Genomic DNA, 19,036 nt, shown 5'->3' with positions numbered 1-19,036 from the left:
TTATGTTCGTTGTCTGTGCAAAGTAACAAGCAAATGTTATAGTAAGTAATACAATGAAAATGCCCGATTGTTTTTTCCTCATTTATTTATATACATGCAATTTTTAAAAAGATCAAAGTTGATGCCAAAGTCGACCTGTGTCTAAGGTGTTCTCCCCTCGTTAATCTCCGTCATCCCGTCGCGCCGGAAAAGGCAGAGCATCGGGAAAGAAGGAGGCGTTTCCATCTAAACAACACCGCACAATCAGCTGCAAATTTATGCAGAGCAGGGAAATCTGTGCTGCTGCTGCTGCTCCTGCTACTGCTGTTGTCCTGCAAAAGAAGAGCAAGGGGAAAAAAGAGGCAGCACCACCGGGCACCGTGCATACCCACCGCCCGGGAGGCCGCTGAGTCCGCTGCGGGGAGCCGGAGCAGGAGCAGGAGCCGGAGCGGCGACGGTAAGGACGGACCGAGCTGCCCCGTTAACGAGCCAGACAGCAGCGGCGGCGGCGGCGGCGGCTAGCGGGATACTAGCTGGAGTAGCCTCCAGCGGATCTGGTATCAACTGGTCTGAAGCATGGGGGGCAGCTAGCAAGCGTTAGCTCTGTGTTTGCTCCCCAGCTGATTGCTGCAGCGAAAGGAGGTTTTATGGGTTTGTTGAGGCTGCAGACTGAATGGTGTGCGGAAGGAATATTTAGAGGATGTGGGAGAGTGATTATGATCATGCAATAAGAAAATGGGTTGGGGACACCTGATTTAAATGGGTCCTACAGGATATCCAGCTCACCTGCAAGGTGATGCATAGTTAAAAGGAAAAAAATATCTATTTTTAGATAAAATGCATTTTTTAAAATCGGATTTAGTCCAAATTTGAAAGCTTTGGGTTTGTAGGTAAGTGCATCAGTTTAGCTTATGTTTTGAAACTGCAAAATTCAAGAGAGCAACAGCATTACAACTGTACATCATTCATTACATCTGCTACTGAGATGCTGAGAATAAATCAGAGATGCATCGATCAGATTTTCACCGGCTGATAGTAACTGTTCCTCTTTTAAGTCTGAACTAAAAGCTGAAAAAGATTCAGCTTTTCTTCCCAGGAACTACAGTACATACAAACTCATTAGTGTAAACTTTGTATTCTTTACCATTTAAATGTTGTGAAACATGGACCATAACAAAAAAAAACTGCAGTGAAGTCTCCTGGGGGAGGTAATCCAATAAAAAATTAAGAGATTACAAGACTCATTATATTCGGTTTGTTTTCGTTCTACAAATCAGTGAGTTGTGTTAGTTTTTCAACTTTAATGCATTTAATGCACAGAAAAAAAAAAAGAAAAACAGATTTTCAGAATTTGACCTTTTGGTTGATGAGAGCTGATCAATGGGAAATTGGCTGATTTTGATCACTGATGAATGCATTTCTCAGAAATTGGACCTATAAATATCATCCTTACAATGTCATGAAAGGACTGGTTGAAATAAGATATGTGTTTCCTGTCAGAAATTCATGTTTTGCATTCCAATAATATGTTCAATCTGCTGGATGGAGTCTCAACCCAGTGGTTGCCCCCACTGGACGCAGATGACAGTACCCAGAGGTTAAAGGTCACTGAGAGAGTTGAAGCATCATGATGACAAATGAACAAAAAACCAGTGAGGAAAATATTAACCAATCACAACTGACAACATCATTGCAGTATTTTATGTTATTTTGCCATTGTTTGATTTTCTAATATCCCCTAAAGATTAATAGCACATTAAAAGCCTTATCCATCAAGTATTTCTGCAAAATGATATGAGTTTGTTAACAGAGCACATTCACTAATAGTTAATAGCCAACAGTGTGACAACACAGAGGGGTGATATTTGTCCTGAGGTGAGACAAGGTTTTTTTTTTTTGTCTTAGTCTTATAAGGAGGAAATTCAGTTTTGTTTTGTTTTTCTTCTTCTGTGTTTTACTTAAGGTTGTCTCAATAGTCTCCTGTGCTCATCTGCAGCCATGGAGGCGGACGGAGAGCAGAGCCAGCAGGGAGCCTCAACCAATGGGAGCGCAGCGTCTGGGGCGAGCTCCCGCCCCTCACCAATGAATTCCATGTCTGCGTATGAAAGGCAGGCGGTTCAGGTAGGTCTCAGTTTGTGTGAGTAATACGCCATCGGCTTACCTCAATAGCTGTTTTTATTGTAGCAATTTAAGGCCACAAAGTCGACTTCAAAGTTGACACAGACATTTAGAAACAATCTGACGAGCCAAGCCCAAGTTTAGTCACAAAGCCAAACTAAAGAACTGAATTCAAATCCTGACTGTTCTAAAGGTTCTGTCTGTTTACAGAGTTTATCGCCTTCCTTTAGGTTTTATATTTAATGGTGAAAGATTTTTGCCTTCTCATTGTCAGAACTGTGAGTGAAGCAGTTGGATCCGTTTTACACATGCAGGTTACAACCACTTGTGTTGCCATGGCAAAGAGCAGAAATTTTTCCTCTCTTGCAGTGTTTCATGTCCCACGTTTTTTTTATTGGGTAAAGTTTCACCTAAGTGACCAAGGTAGGATGGTCAGGCTCATGTTGGACAAAAACAACTCTGCATGCCAGAGGATTACACATAGTACATTTAATTACATTATCTTGACTCCAGAAATCTGTTAGATATAACATGTAGTAAGCCTAAAATAACTTAAAGTGACTGGTGTTTTGTTGTTGTTCTTTTTGATTTCTGGTGGCAAAAAATACTTTTTTATTCACTGTTAATATGCAGATTAAATCAGTACAGAATCAGATTTTGTTGGGTTTTTCCAAATCCAAATACGTACGGAGAAAAAAAGAAAGACAAGTATGATTTTTTTTTTTTAAATCAACTCCAGACTTTATTCTGATTTTGGTCATTTTTTTATTGTCTTGCTTATTTTCCACCATTTTTATTTCTTTAAAATTTCCCCTTTGTTGTTTTTTTTTAAATATTTTCCTTCTTTTTTTCTTCTGCCATTCTTTCCTTTCTTTTTTTACATATTTTTTTCTTCTTTCTGTTCTTCCTGACATATTTCTAGTCTTACTTTCCTGTTTCTTCCACCTTTCTTTCTTTTCTTCCTTTTATCTTCCTTTCCTTACTTCCTTTCTGACCTGATTTCATTATGTGCGTTTGCTGCCTGAATTTAAAAGCCTTTTAAAAAGCTTTTATATTTATGCTTATAAAAATAGCCATAAATATACAGAAAAGTGAGTCTGGATAAGTATGAAATGTGAAATTGAAACTGTGGAGGAACTCTGGTTATTTAACTCTAAAAGGAGGGCCATGAATGTTCTTTGTAAAAGAAAAAAAAGGTAATTGTATGCATTTGTTTTCCCAAATCGTGTCTTTGGGTGGTAATCTTTCTAATTTATGTCTTACGCTGATAATTAGTGAGAGAATCGAGTAGGTAAGGAAAGAGAGTGAGACTTGGAGGAGGCTGGGTGTTATTTTCTCGGGCCTTTGTCACCCTCCACCGCCATCTGTCTTTGTCACCCTGCACATACTAATCCAAGCCGCCGCGCTCGCATTCATCCTCTCAACTTATTACTGTATGAGGCTCAGCTCATACATCAGGCAGCTGGCAGGAAGCTGCAGCAGCATCTCTCCCTCCTGGTCTTGTTGATCTCACTGTGTAGTTTTCTTCTCTCATCTAACCTCTTTCTTCCTTTCCTTGGACAGCCTCGTTTTAGATTAGTTTCCTTCTAACAGACCTCCACCTAAATCACTTTAGTTGCTTCTACTCTTTTCTCCTTTATATCTGCTGTTCTCTGGTCTCTCCCTGAAACTGCTTGTCATAATTCTCAATTTTAATATTTCTGCCATTACCTCTAGGCCCTGCAGGCATTGCAGAGACAGCCTAATGCAGCTCAGTACTTTCAGCAATTGATGCTGCAGCAACAAATCAACAGTGCTCAGTTGCAGAATCTGGCCGCTGTGCAACAAGTCAAGGTAAATATGATGAAGCTCATTACAAAATCCCACTCTGTTTATTGCAAAGATTTGTTTTAAATTGATCAAACCATGCATGAATAAAAAATGGATTGCAAAATAAGGCAGGGTGCAGTAATACAATCCAGTGACAGAAGTTTAAAATGCAGGCAGTGTCCTGGACAGATGCTGTGTTATATTGGCAGACGTACGACCAGAAACACTGAGCCACGTCCGTCGTCAACCACACGACGGCCTCTGCAACCACGTTTGTTTGGATTCAAGCAAAACCTCAAACATTTTCTCTTCTTCTTCTTGTTTTTCTGCTCTTTGTCTCGTCTCCTACAGGCAACTCTGGCTGCCAGTCGTCAGTCCAGTCCGTCCAGCAGCTCTTCTCAGACCAGCAGCACTACAGTAGTACGCTTTGTTTTTTGTTGCTAGCTTAAAGCAAAAAAAAAGGAATAATATAAAAAAAAAATTTTTATGACAAAACCTCATTTTTATGGACATTAATTAGCTAAAGATACACTGATCTCAGCTCTTTTGGGCCAGTTCCAAGTCCTAATTTTAATAAATTGATTATTTCCAAGTCTTTGATATTTCCCTGAAAACTGTACTAGGTTAGAATTTTCTCTTCAAAAAGAGACGTGAACTTGTCGAATGAAACTATTTTATGGAAAAACGTAAAAACCTCACAGCAGATCATGAGTAGATGATGGGGAACACTTCCAATCTTAGTTGAAAAAAGTCAGATGCAAAACAACCAAAGCTGCATTAAAATAAATTGGTGAAAGGGCGAAAAAACAACAACAGGTAAATAAAAAAACATTAATCCAGAAAACTCCTATGATTCTTACAGGCTCCCAGGTATTAATGAGAGGTCTAATGGTTTACAGATATCCAGATTTCTGATATTTATGTTGGTCTTGTCAAGCAAGGCGTGAAATAATTTCAAAACCTAGATTTCTAGACTGATTCAAAAGCATGACCTATCATTGATCCAGAGCACACTTTCTGGTTAGATAAATAACCTCCCAGCACAGATAAATTATATGTGTAATAACCCATCTTGATTATTAATTACTTGGTGAGGTTACATTTAAAATAAACTGTCCTAATTCAGATCCAGTTCAGTTCTTAATTCAGTCAAGATGATGCGGTTTGATTCTAGCCAGAGCCATCAAACATTCTCCAAACAGAGAAAAAACTTCAAGAAAATTCATTAGGAAAAGAACGATTTCCACATATTAAAGTCTCACATTGTTGCTCTTCAGGCCAGTGTAACATCTGGAGCAGGTTCCACAGCCAGCAGCCGTCCTTTAGGTGCCTCAGCGACGTCCACCATCAGTCAGTCCGTGCTGCTCAGCGGAGCGACAGGCGGTCAGGGACAAATGTACCTGAGGGTGAGTCTCCCTCAGACAGCCGTATTCTCTGATCATATCAGTGTCAGCCATGACTTGCCATTTGTCCTGCAGGTCAACCGCTCCCTGAGACCCCCCATGTCCCCGCAGCTCATCTTCATGCCCGGTAGCACGGCGACCGCTGCTGTGGCGACCGTCGCCCAGCAGCCTCAGAGTCAGCAGCAGCAGGAAGTAACTCCAGCCTCCTCCTCTTCCAGCGGCCAGTCGGATAATGACCAGGTTTGCGGAGTAACTGACCCGACGGTTTCAAGTTGCGGTTTTGTCAGGCTGTGTCACAGAAGTGCTAATGTCACTGAAACGTTTCCTGTGCCTCTGTAGGCGCAGAACCTTGCCATCAGAGGTGTGACGAGTCCCAAAGGTGTGGGTGTTAAAACCGAAGCTCCAGACAGAACTGACTCAGGTGGGGAGAAAGAAAATGGTTTTGACTCACCTCATTTCTTAGTTTCCCCTTGTGATTATTTTACAGCAGATGCTTTTATGGTAATTAAAAATGTGGGACTCCATTCCTTCTGTCTAGAGCTGACAGGTTTGATTTATAAAGGTTTTCATTTTGATGTCTATTATACTTGTTTCATATTTTGTCTTATTTGTCTCTGCAAAGTGACAAATAAGTTATTTAGTTCCACGCTAACAATGAAAATAGCTGTCTTATAATAATTAAATTAACAATTTGAACTGACTTGTATTTTCTAGCCTTGGAAAAAGTTAGAACACCCTACCCATCACAGCTAGTCTTCTCACCTGGTGGAAATAAGTTCAGTAAGAGGCTTTTTACCAGCCTCTAACATCGGTCTGAGGAAAAATTGCCTCATTCCTCACTTTCAGCTGTGATATATTAGAGATATTTCTTGCATGTACATCCCATTTACATTATCAGAAAAGGCTAAAGTTCTGGGCTTTTATTGTGTCCAGGACCTTTTATTTCAACCAGTCCTCAGTGGAATTACTGCTGTATTTATGGTCTTTGTCGTGTGGCAGGGTCTAGTTTGGTTTCAGCTTTTATTTTGACAGAGGGTTTTATATTTTCCTCCAGCGTCCTCTATTAGACTGCAGATGTTCTGTTTGATTGTGACCCGTATTAATTTTTTTTTTCTTTGTTCAGCTTCCTACTCGCTGATCCAGCCGTCCCACCCATCAACCCCCCAGTCCCCAACTAAACCCAACCCACAGCCGCCTCACATCAAGATCCCTACCTACCCTCAGCCTACGAACCTTAAAGCACACCCCATCTCTTCGTCCGGTGCCTCCTCCTCTTCCTCCTCCTCCACCTCCTCCATCCCTCTCTCCCAGCTCCTGCTTCATGGAACTCGAACACTGACCACAGGGACCACAGCTCATACAGCGGCACACGCACTGGTCCTGACGTCCAACGCCACATCACAGGCCCATGGCTACCCGGTTGGCACGGCGACCATCAAACCTGCGGTCAACGCTCAGACTCTGGTAGTGCAGCCTTTGCAGAAAACGGCACTCGGCACAGAGAAATCGGGCCACTCTAACGGACCCATTCCCATCCAACCGAAGACTTTTCAGGGTCTCCGCGTTCCCCTTCAGCTTCCATCCAGAAACCCCCCTCCCATCTTGCCTGCCCCACCACCTGCTAGCAGCTCCAACCATTCGTCCCAGCCTCCTCACATCCCGGTCCAAATCGTGGGGGCGAGGCAGAGCACGCTGGGGGGCACCCAGGCCTTGGCCCTGGCCCGTGGCAGCTGCAGCCAGGAAGGAGCGGCTGTGCTCAGCAGCTCGTCCAGCCTGCTCACCATGGTGGCCTCCATCGCCTCCAGGGAAGCCGGGGTTGTGGGCAGAGGGGTGGGGCTTAAGACTCTCCAGACTCCCCAGGAGGCTGCTCCACCAACCCAGGCCCCTCAAGTTCATCCCCAGACCAATCAAAGCTCTGCACAGAGTCAGAATGGACCTGCATCTCAGAGCTCCGCCTCCTCTCAGTCACCAACCGTTACAGCTCCTCCCCCATCGCAGATCCGCTCCACACACTCCCTCCCACAGGTGACTGACGAGCAGAGAAGAGCTGGGGCGACGACCAATGGAGACTCATCAGGCGGCCAGACTCCACAGGTCAGATGGTTACTGTCTTTTGCCAGTTATATCGGGACAGATGATGGTGATCAGCACCATGCTGTGCTCTATATAATGTTTACAGCTGTTACAGCTCCTCCCCATTGCTTCAAAATGACATATTAGTCATTAATCTTTAGTAGTTTGCATCTTGCATCATTTCCTGGGTAATCGCGTTCATGAAGTCTTTTTCAGATTGTGGTGCCTTTTTTGTTTCCAATTGAAATAATTCCTCGCATTTTGAAAAATCTGAAATCTTGTTCCCAGCTTTCATCTTTTCATTCTGCTTGTTTTGTTTTAAGGGAAAGCAGGTGAACGTCTCCCTAAAAAGAAAATCAGACTCTGGTTCAGCAAATGATGAAGACGGTCCATCTCCTCCACGGCTCCAGCCAGTCAGAGACCACAGCTCTGCACCCCCAGGCAACCCTATCAGTGCAGGTAACTTCACAGTAAACAAGGGGAGCATAACATTTTTTTATTGCCAAAACAATAAAACTCTCCTATCATGAACTAGGCTGCTGTAGCTCACTGGTTGCATGACGTTGTGTGATGCAACTGCGTCAAGTATTTTGCCCAAAGTTATCAATGCTGGCAGATTTATGCCTCATTGTGGTCTTTTCATTCTGTTGACGTGTTTCCTCAAATTGCTTCTCATGGAGGATCTGAAAAACTCAAAAATTCAGACCTCATCCCCAACAGTAAATGATCCATAAAATAACAAAATACCAGTGGAAACATGCAATAAACTAGTTAGCAATTACAAGAAGGGTTTTTAGTACCAGTAAAGATTTTCCACTGATTTGGAAGACTAATCACTAAATATCTTTTGTCTTGCCTTTTTTAAAAATAAAAACAGCTAAATATATATTTTAATTTATACACTTTTTACTTTCCTTACTGCCTTTTGAGAAAAGCAGTCTCATTTCCTATCTCTAACAAACTTCTTGATTACAGTAAATTAATTACAGCATTTTTTAAATCAAAATCTACAAGAAGGATTAACAAAAATAAATAAATACATTTGGCCTAAATGTAGTTATCGTTGCTCTCATGAAACAAAAGGCAAATAAGTATTTCAAACAGCAAAAATTACAATTCCAACCACATTTGGATTTGGGGGTTGCAAACATTAGCAAAGTAAATCACAGTTCATTCGGTGACTTTCTTTTTTTTTTCTTTTTTTTTTGCTGTAATGATAAATATTGGTCCACACCTCCTTCACAAACACCTGCTTCTTTAAATCATCCTGAACAGGTAGTGGAAAAATCTTTACTCCTTCTCTACCTCTGCAGGTTCTGCTTCTCCTCCTCCCGCCTCCTCCTCTCCCACCCCGATCCTGTCCGTGTCTCGGGGGGCTTGCAGTCAGGGGGAACGGGCGTCCCCGCCTCAGGCTGTAGTTAAACCTCAAGTTCTCACTCATCTAATCGAAGGCTTCGTCATCCAGGAGGGAGCAGAACCGTTCCCAGTGTGTACAATACATTTTTTGATTCATTAATTCCTTCCCATGTGCGCAGCCCTGTGTTATTACCGATTCTTGTTTTGCTTCTTCACCGACAGATTTGTGGTCCAGCGAAGGACTCGGCTGGAGAGGATCTAACGGACGATAGTCCAGACACTAACCAATCAGAAACGGTCACTACGGCAACAGGTATCACCTGAGCTGACTTAAAATCACTACTTCCTTAGTCAATTTGTGTATTCCTCAAGAAAGTAAATCCTTATCTTGGCTGAGATTTCCAAGAGGCGTCTGAATTTAGCCTGTTGAGAGACTGGATTTGAAAGCTCAGAAAGCTAAAGCAGAGCAACTTTACTGAACTCTGCAGATGTTTCAACATGTAGTAGAAAATAATTTCCCTTTTGCAACTCAGACCTTCCCCTTAATTTTTTTCTCAAATATCACTGATCCTGAAGATCATTTTTACTCAGCATCATTGCCCAGATTGATTGTTGTTGTTGTCATGACTTTGGGGAACTTATTTTTCGGACTATAAGCCATTACTCTTTTTTCCCACATTTTGAACCATGCGGCTTTTCTGTGGATTTCTCTTCCACCACCAGGGGGCTCTTTAGCAGGAAGTGAATCATTGGAAGTCCAAATTGGAAATCAAAGAAGAAAGTGCTAATTTTCATTTAGAACAAGCACATGCTAGCAGCAGGCACCACGGAGAAATGTTTTAAAACTCATATCCCCTCATCATTAGCTTTTAAGTTGAGGGCTACCGATCTTGTAGCACAGGAGGGAAATGGAGCTGCTGTGCGTAAGCTCGGCGTGAACGAATCCTTGTGAAAAACCGAGAGCGGCGGAGATACCAGCGGCTTATAGCCAGGTGCGGCTTATATGTGTACGCTTCCTGTGTAAAAAACAAAAAAAAAAACTTTTAAGGTGCGGCTTATAGTAAGGTGCTCTCTATAGTCCGAAAAATACAGTATTTATCGCATATTCACAGGATGTCTCCGCATCGTTAAAAAGTCTTAAATTCATTTGAAAAAAAAAAAAAAGTAAGTACATAATCACAGGTTTTAATTTTTTTGGTGGCAGGACTACTTTATCTTGCATATTCTATGTAGTTTATTTTTCTAGTGGGACTTTTTTTGTCAGGCAAAAGTTTTAGCCACACGCCGATATCTTCTGTGAGTGATTGGTTGAGGCTACTGCTAACTAGCTTTCTAGCTTGCTGCTTTTGTGTTTACAACCAGACAGTCAACAGAAATCAAGCTGAAAATTGGCCTATTCTGCTCTCACACCCTTAGTCCATCTTACATTGTTCTACAGTTTGGACCCTGTTTGACTTTGCGACTGCGTTATAACAACACAGTTTTAATTACAGCTTCCAAACTGGGAATTTCCACTTCTGAGTTTAATTGCAAGAGAGCTGAGAATGGAAGAAAAAAACAATCTCAGCAAAGTATAACCCTTGCCTTCTCTCAACCCTGTGATTATGTACATTAGGAACAAAACCTTGAAAGAATGAGTCTCTTTAATTCATATTGTCACATATTTATGAAAGTTTGGTAGCTATTTTAAGTAACTTCTGTCTTCTCTTTTGAAACCTCAGTGCTGAAGTGTGAGTACTGCAAAAACTTTGCTCCTGCCAACCAGTTCAGAGGCACCAAAAGGTTCTGCTCCATGTCTTGCGCCAAGAGGTACTTTACATGCATGAAACATGTGACACAATATATATACAGTAGACATAAGATGATGAGCATCATCTTATAAACTCACTTCATTTCAAGCTGCTGTAGCCACTCATATTTCATGGTTCTCTGAATCCTTTCAGCTATTTTTACCATCGATATATCAATGTCTCTAGAATTTAAGCAAATTAATTTAAATTGCAGCAAAATACATTGATTATTTTTTGTATTCACTCATTGCATTTTAAAAGTGTTTATCCCCTTGAACTTTTGCACTCATGTTACAACCAGAAACATCAATGTGTTCTGTTGAGGTTTTATCTTATTGACCAGAGAAACTCAATTGGATGCTAAAATGAGTCAGATTTTCTAACTTAGGAATTGGCCAGACTTTGCAAAACACTGCACCACACACTCATTGCAAATTAAGCACCGCGGACGGGCATTTGGATGTGATGGCATAATAATATTTGTCACCTTAATCAGGATTAAATTTAGTTTAATCCTGATTAGTCTTCATGAAGACATGTTGTTTGAATCAAACTAATTACTCTTCAAGACACAAAGCAATGCACTGCGTTGAGGGTTTATGATGCCACAGAATCATAAACCCGGTGCGTTCATGCTCCTTACTATTGTAGGAATTTTCATTTTTATAAGATATTTTAAAGGTTATCAAAATGCATGGATTTTTCTGTTGTTTTTCTAGCTAAACCATGATCTGGGCCATTTGGAAAACTGTTCTGAGCCGCATGTGGGCCTCAAGCAAACAAAAATCATAGCAAACTCAATAAATACGAGGTTTATCAGTGAACATTATTACAGAACAAACATCATGAAGACTAAGGAAAACAGAGAAAAAAAAGTGACTCTTGTTCATTAAAGACGAGGGGAATCTGGTTTGCTGTGTGGCAGCAGGCCATGCAGGTAACACGATAAATACATTCTGGTCCGGTGATATCAAAATTAAACATTTCGGCCTACTATCAAAATACTCTGTTGAAACTGGCACTTCGCTACCCAGAATCATGGTGGTGGCAGCATCAAGTTGTGGGGACAGGGAACTTAATAGCAGATGATGTAATGATTGACGGAGCTAAATACATGTTCATTCTGGAAAAAAATAAAAAATAAAAAAAATAAATTCTTGCAATAGAGTTGAGGCCAAGATGTAGATTTAATTGTTAGCAGGGTAAAAAACTTGCACATGCAACCAGGGCTACAATAGGCTGGTTTAGAGCATATTCATGATTTAGATTGGCCTAGTCAAATCTAAAGTCTTGCCTCAATAACCTGAGGCAAGACTTCAAGCATCATTTTGATGCATGCTGTCCATTATATCTAACTCATGATCCAAGAAAAGAAAGAAAATGATCCAAAATTCCAAAAAAAGTTCTACAAAGCACAAACACATGCAACATTTTTCAGAATTTTATTTGCAAAAGTTGTTGGAAAACCATGTATGTAACTTCTCTTTCACCTCACATATTATGCACTTGTTTGTGTTGGTCTATCGCATAAAAGCCTGGTGAAAATATACAAAAATGTAAGTTAAAAAAGTTGAAAAATTGTGGAAAAGTTCAAGGGGTGTACTTTTTCTAGCAACATGCCTTACATAACGTAGAGATTAATCATCATCAGCATGAATCCACAGAGGAATCACATGAATTATCATGTGGCTTCAGCTGTATGTTCACAGCATGTGTGTTTTCTGTGCTTCTTAAATTAGTTTTTTATGTTTAAATATTGCTACAGCCCAACTTCATTCATGTTGCAATTCCTATCTGGCTTGGAAATGTTTGTCTTCTGGACTTTCTATTGAACTGGCATCATTTTGTGAATTTTATATTGTATTTATTACATTATGTTTCACAATATAAACAATGCATATTTTGCATTGTTTGGAACAGTATTTTGTCAGCATATGAGTTTGAAATTAATTTGCTTCTGCTTTGCATTTGTCTCCTTGCCCGATGCGTGTGTATAACTTCTATACCACACACGGTCCAAAGAGACAAAAACTGTGTGTTGCTCGTCCCGGCTTCAGTACCGTATATGTCACTCTTTGTCTACGATACAGTATGTATTGGTTCCCCAGGTACAACGTCAGCTTCAGGCAGAACTTTGGGATGCGACACAGTCACAGCCAGCGTCAGGATCAGGACCACGCCACGGACCGGGACCAGGACCAAGACCAGGGCCAGGGTCACTTCTCTAACTCGGATGAGGAAGGAGGGATTGCAAGGCGGAGGGTTCCTCGTAGGACTAGCTCAGAAATAGCCAGTGCAAAGATCGCAGGAAGACCGGTACCTGCAAAGGTGAGAGAAAAGTTCTGTCTAAAACTTTATTAAATAATCAAAAATGGGTATTAATAAGCAGGTTTTTGTCAGTTCTTTCTATGCAAAATGGAATAACAAATGATTTTAAGGGTAAATTTAATCAAAGTGGTTTCTGTAACAATTAAACTTTTGAGAAATGAACCATCAAACTGAATTTGGTGCCATCTGACATGTGACACTGGAGGAACTTAGAGTTTGAGTTGGTTGAGGTTTGGTGCCATCTAGTGGCCACAACAAACCCACCAAATTGCAGTTGTTTTTGTAATCCTTTACTTTTATTGACATTAGACCGTCTTTAAAGTGTATTTAGAGATGCATCTTTTCTTAAATTGTGCCACTTTTGTCTTTATTCGTGCAACATTTTCTGGTAGATGGGCTGTGTTCATCTGGTTAGAGTGGTTTTATAGCTTTACTGCTATTTTCAGGTAATCATCCAAAACCACATTTGCTCCAGATTGTGATTGGTGTTCTGCTGTTGTGGACTTGTGACATACAGATACAGGACAAAGAAAGTTTAAATAATAAAACAGTGAAAAAGTGAAGGACATACAAATTCTGATTAGATCTGTGAGTATGGTGCTGTTATTCAAATGTTTCATTATGGGTGTGGCAACCTCTGTAAAAGCAGCCGTTTTGTACGTGTTTGTGCTGAGCCAATGCCAGGATGGGAAGGCATCAGCAGTGGCAATCAGTTGTTGTCCACGCTGCAACAATTTTCTAAATTTGTACTACATACAATGTTTTATTATGAAAGCTAACAAAATTAAACCAAAATATATTTCCCGTGGATTTCTATTTTCAGATTTTAGAACAAAAATTATTCCTCTGTTACAAGAGATTAGTTTAGAATGAAGTGAACTTTTTCTATAAATATAAAAAATGAAAGAAGATAGGTGGCACAGTCTGAAGTTAGATACTTTTATGAGCCAGTTCTAGATATTAAAAGTGGATTTTGCATAAGAATATATAGAAAAACAAACACAATGAATATTTCTTTCTTCATTCATAGTAAAAGAAACGCCACAGTGAAGTGGCAGGTTGCAAGTCGTTCACTTTGCAATTAAAGGAAAACATGAAGGATTAATTTGTGAAAATGACCATGTACGATTTTGCTACCAACTGTGTTTTTTCAAGCTAATAAACGATTGCAGTGTACTTAATATTTCACACACAACTTTTCCAGCTTCATCTTCATTTTTTTTAAAAAATGTAATCTGTTGTATGTTTTTGTATTCTTTAGATTACATTCAAAAATTTTTGAGTATATGATTCTGATGGTTAAACACATACATTGAAATGGTTTACTTTTTTTAGATTCACTTGTAGCGTCTCCTATAAATAACAGTAGGAACCAATTGGGAAGCACGTAGAATAAAAAACAAATCAGGCTGATTTTAGGTCAACATTGGCTCTGTAATGAAACATGAGGCTTTCAAACGTGTTTGCAACAAAATTTGTAGCTGAATTTGGCACCAATTGTTAGTAGGGCTGTAGTGATGCAATAATCTTACGATACACGATGTTCTGCTCACTATTTGATATATATTGCGATATTCAGCAAACGATACAATTTTCATACACTTTTGCAATTTTCTGAAAGATTTTAGAGGGACAGAGTGATTTTGGTGACATTTTGTGACTGTTATAGAGTTGGATTGAATTAATTTAACTGAAAACTGATTAAAAGCACCAACTACACAATACCTGACTCTGGTTGGACACAGGCTCAAAGTCGACAGCTGGACAAAATGAATCAAAGAAGTGGTGAGAAAACATGTTTCTTTTAATTGAAACAGTACAAACTGTAGCTTACATGCATTTGTAAAGTAAATAAAGTGCACCAAGTACCTGCTCTGAATAGTTTGATACCTTTTTAACACTTAACATCTGAAGGAATCACTCTAAGCCTGATGACCTAATCACTCTCCTGGCGAAGCAAGCAGTGAGTGAGCAAGGTGACAGTTGGATGTTACGACACTTGCCGACGAATATCGATTTTTTTTTCCTAGGAAAGAAAATAACGATATATATCGCAAAATCGATATTATTACACAGCCCTAATTGTTAGCGGATCTCATTTAAGATTTTGTTCAATAATCCTACAGTTTCTACATTATGAATTGTCCAGTCACTCTCCTCTTCCACCCACAGTGCCGCTCAGAGTCCAGCCATTCAGACGAGGAGTCCAGTGGACAGGAGGATGAAGAAGACGCCATGTCTCTGTCACCTGCTTCTTCGGCTTCCTGCCACCAGCCGCCTCCACCGGCTGCAACCGAGAGCTCAGCACCCAACTGCCTGCCTACTAGCCCCACCCAGTGGACAGTGGAGGAAGTGTCGCAGTTCATTTCTTCACTACAAGGTTGGAAGATCCGACTTCTGTCTTCCACCTTTTTGCTTTCTCTTTACTCATCCACTTCAGTTAAATTGAATCAACTTTGTTATTTGAGTTAATAGTGGCCTACTTTTAAAATTGATATCAGTTGCTTCTAAATTTGGAGTTGGCTGGTTAAATGTGTCAAACTGGAAGGTAATTGTCATGATATGAGGGGATAAACGAGAGGTAGTGGTCGGTGTAAAACCGTACTTCTTTTATTTAGCTAACGCATAAGGTAACAACATAAACTGCTTCTTATTCAAACTCGTTTTTATGTATAGTTCCCTCGTGCTCCCCCAGAGGTCAGGAAACCAAACCACCGTGACTCCAGATAAACAATAGAAACTAATCTCACAACAGTTTTAATCAGTTTTCTGTTAAATTAAGTAGTTAAGCGGTTTACTTTCCTGTGTTGGTGTTTCTACAGTTTGAATAAGTTCTGTTAAGACGCAGTTTTCTGTCCTTCCTTCCTACTTTGCTTGTGTTGCTGTTGCTCTCAGGCTGCGAGGAGATCGCTTCCCAGTTCTTGTCGCAGGAAATTGACGGACAGGCTTTGCTCTTGCTGAAGGAGGAGCATCTCATGTCCACCATGAACATCAAACTGGGTCCAGCCCTGAAGATCTGTGCTCACATCAACAATCTGAGGGACTAACGGACGAGATCCTGGACCAGGATCAGACGCGGAGCTGTTGAAGGGGGGAAGGAAGGACCTCCAGGTGAATGTCAATGAGGTTCATTAAGGTTTCAAAACAGACTCTCCACTTGAACTGAGTGCTTCAGAATCGGAGCTTGCTGTCGGATTTCTCTCCTATTTGCGAAGATTGAAAGGAATATCTGCTTGGTAATTTATCTAAAAACTGTGCTGGATGAAGATTTTTGGTGACGGTACTGATTGCTGCCCAAAGTCGCTCCATACAACACATAAATGAAGATTTTATTTTCTTATTGTTTTGCACTTCAGAAACAAATGGCTGAAACATTTTTTTCCCCCAACATGTAGGAAAATAACTCCTCTTTTTGAAAGGTGGGGCTGTCATATTTCATATATTTGTGAAATTGAGTTTTTCTAGATCACGTTGATTTATTTGTGAAATGAAAAATGGTTGCAGAGACAGCTATTGTTAATTTGGAAGGAAGCTCTGAACTCTAAAATGGCTCCTTGCGGGTTTTTGTGCAGAAAAATGTTTATTTGGATCAGTGTTTATATACTGAGCTGTTACTCAGTAGGAATGACCATCATCATGTTTAAATGCTGGTCTTTTTTGATGGGTTCCCTCTAGCTAACAGGGTACAGAGAGAGAACAGGGTACGAAAAGCTGAAATGCCAGATAAGACTCCAAATGAAACCCAAAACGGTCACGGTTCTGGGAGTATATCACATGTAGAGAAGACTTGAACATCCTAGGAGTTTATTTTACATGATGTAAAGTAGACAAACACGACAGCAGCAACTCTTTGATTTCCAACTTATTTGAGAAAATAAGTTGGAATTTGCTTTGATCATTTTCCAGAAAACACAATATGAAAAAATATTTGAGTTTCAAGACATAAGATATAGCAATTCTTATCTCTAAACCGTGAATACTTACCTTCATTTATATTTAAATTAAAATATTTTAAATCTTAGAATTTCTACACCTTAAAGTGATTTTTTTTTTTTTGTTGACAAACTTAGTTTTTGGTTTGGTTTAGAGTTACTAGCTGACATAACACACAAATTCAAAAGGAATATTTCAATTATTTTTTGCATCTGGACCCTGTGGACCTGTGTGTTGCTAACACTGAGTCTTGTTAAGGCGTCAAACCGAACATTGAAACCTCCCACAGAACAGATAGTTCAACTTTACAAACTCTGCTTTAAGGAGGCTGTATTTACAGAAGGATAAACCAGTACAGATTTACCAAAACAAAGTGTTAAAAATCAATTGCAGTTGATTTAACTTGCCAAAAAAAAAGGAGAAAAAAAAGGATGATTGCTCTTTGCCACACCTCTAGATCAGAAACCAACCTTAGCATAATTTTGGTACATGATTATTTTTCTTAATACAGAAAATTAAACCCAATTAGTTTTTTTTTTTAACTCAAAAGTCCAGAAAAATCTTGAGTTTGTAAAAGCATTGAAGTCTGAAATGAAAAACATGCAGGAAACCTGAATTTTACACCTTGTCTCGTTAAGCTTTATTTAAGGAGACCTACTGTTTTATTATTATTATTATTATTTAAACTGTAACAGAAGCTTGTAGGAAATGCTGTCTGAAATGTGAAATAAAAATAAGCAGCAGACACGGCTAAATGCCAGCTGGTAAGATATCTTTCAGCTGAGTTGTTGTGAACCGTCTTGAGGAAATGGAAAATGTGGACCTACATTTGTCACAGACTAGCAAACAATTACATCAGACTGAATGACTGTGTGAATAAGAAAACCTTAAGCTATACTGTAGTAAGTGTAAAAAATTGCCTTTATATTTAATTGCACATTTGTTTGCTCGACTTTTTAATTTGAGCCTTTTTTTATGTCCAAGTTTTCTCATGTTCTATCGTGGCCTTTCTTACTAGATTTAGACGAAGACTTTTCATATCATTCCTTCTTTTCTACGAACATCGTAATTTTTAAAAACTTCTTCTTTCAAGCAATGACGTCCATTGCTTTTTCCCAAAGCGTGACTGAAATAGTAGCTACCTTGATCAAGGAAACTTCTCTGTCTTCCTCATAGCTTTGTCATATATTGTGTACTTACCACCAATATTTACCTTTTTGTAGCTAGCTAATTTTGGCTTTATTGTGACTGGTTGTGGCTGCTTTCTTTCAAGAAGGGATAATCCTTGATGTGTGTTTTTTTTTTCAGTTTTCCCAGGATTCTGAAGTATTTAAATTTGCAGGTCCTTCCACATGTAAAGTTGGATTAAAAGGACTCATTGAATGTGTCGTGAGCCTGTTAGTTCCTGTGTAATGTTTTTATTAGGTGCATCCATGCAGATTTGTTCATTTGATCTACATTTGCCCAAACAAGCAGCACCTTTCATCCCTAAATTACTGAAGATTCTGCAAATCTTTCATTTGCAATAATCAGAAAAACTGCAAAATCTTGAAGGAGTGTGTTTGACGAGGAATGGTTGATACTATAATGCAAATAAATAATCAAGAAACTGTTGTAGAACTTTGATTTCGGAGTCTTGATTTTTATCCAGACAGTTGTTTTATAATATAGCTCCACTTCTCCATCCACTGGCTTAGAGTTTATATTTCCATATTGAACTGCAGGGAGGTCTTGAATTTTGTGTGGCATTTATTTCCCTGGGACGGGCATCAATTTTATTTTATCATCTTTTCTACGACTTTTGTGAGTCAAGTGACATAACGGCAATGCAAACATTGTACAATGTCATTCACAATTCTACAAAATCTATTACTTATTGTAGATAAATATTGTTCATGTTTCTTCTCACATTGTTGGTAAATTAATTTCCCAGGAGGACTTGACACCATTAAGGATGGTGACATCTGATTCAATGACTATGTTGTCACTCTGATCATCCATCAATGATCAGATTTAAACCCTGTATCAGTCTTTATTCAATCACTAGCACTTTTTTAAATTTAATTTCTCAAAAATGTTACTTTTTGAGATGCGGCTGCAAATACACATGCAGCAAGTATACCAGTAAACAAGAAAGATGGCTGTGTTTTTGTTTTTGACTGTTTTTATAGAAACTTCTCTAATTCTATCTAGATTTTCTTGGAGCTAATAGCTGAACTGATGATGAGTTTGCTGTGAGATATCCTA

At 39.5% G+C, this 19,036-nt stretch overlaps 1 protein-coding gene across 3 annotated transcripts; it reads left to right on the top strand.

Moving 5' to 3' along the window:
• Window positions 1–117: 117 nt before the first annotated feature.
• Window positions 118–18,409, top strand: LOC103472849 (polyhomeotic-like protein 1). 3 transcript variants are annotated; one of them, XM_008422699.3, is made up of 15 exons: window positions 118–436; window positions 1,976–2,100; window positions 3,814–3,930; window positions 4,258–4,326; window positions 5,184–5,312; window positions 5,385–5,549; window positions 5,649–5,730; window positions 6,433–7,403; window positions 7,706–7,841; window positions 8,696–8,868; window positions 8,961–9,051; window positions 10,460–10,547; window positions 12,619–12,856; window positions 15,029–15,236; window positions 15,752–18,409. In XM_008422699.3, exons 2-15 carry the CDS (start codon window positions 1,978–1,980, stop codon window positions 15,901–15,903), a joined length of 2,742 nt encoding a protein of 913 aa, XP_008420921.2. In that variant the 5' UTR covers window positions 118–436; window positions 1,976–1,977; the 3' UTR covers window positions 15,904–18,409. The 3 variants fall into 3 exon arrangements, with proteins under 3 accessions (XP_008420921.2, XP_008420920.2, XP_008420919.2); XM_008422698.3 differs by having other exon boundaries at window positions 119–436; window positions 1,943–2,100; XM_008422697.3 differs by having other exon boundaries at window positions 121–436; window positions 1,943–2,100; window positions 12,637–12,856.
• The last annotated feature ends 627 nt before the right edge of the window (window positions 18,410–19,036 follow it).

The sequence above is a fragment of the Poecilia reticulata genome, chromosome 11 (genome assembly GCF_904066995.2).
Source record: "Poecilia reticulata chromosome 11, P_reticulata-male-v2, whole genome shotgun sequence".
Lineage (NCBI taxonomy): Eukaryota > Metazoa > Chordata > Actinopteri > Cyprinodontiformes > Poeciliidae > Poecilia > Poecilia reticulata.
The sequence above is the reverse complement of the archived record's forward strand: the minus strand, read 5'-3'. Positions and strand labels throughout refer to the sequence as shown.

What these genes read in the sequence shown, in the direction of transcription:
- LOC103472849 (XM_008422699.3), top strand. Translation starts at nt 1,978, where the DNA reads ATGGAGGCGGACGGAGAGCAGAGCCAGCAGGGAGCCTCAACCAATGGG. An exon ending in CAGGCGGCCAGACTCCACAG is followed by an intron (nt 7,404 to 7,705) that starts GTCAGATGGTTA and finishes TTTTGTTTTAAG; the next exon opens with GGAAAGCAGGTGAACGTCTC. An exon ending in AGGGAGCAGAACCGTTCCCA is followed by an intron (nt 8,869 to 8,960) that starts GTGTGTACAATA and finishes CTTCACCGACAG; the next exon opens with ATTTGTGGTCCAGCGAAGGA.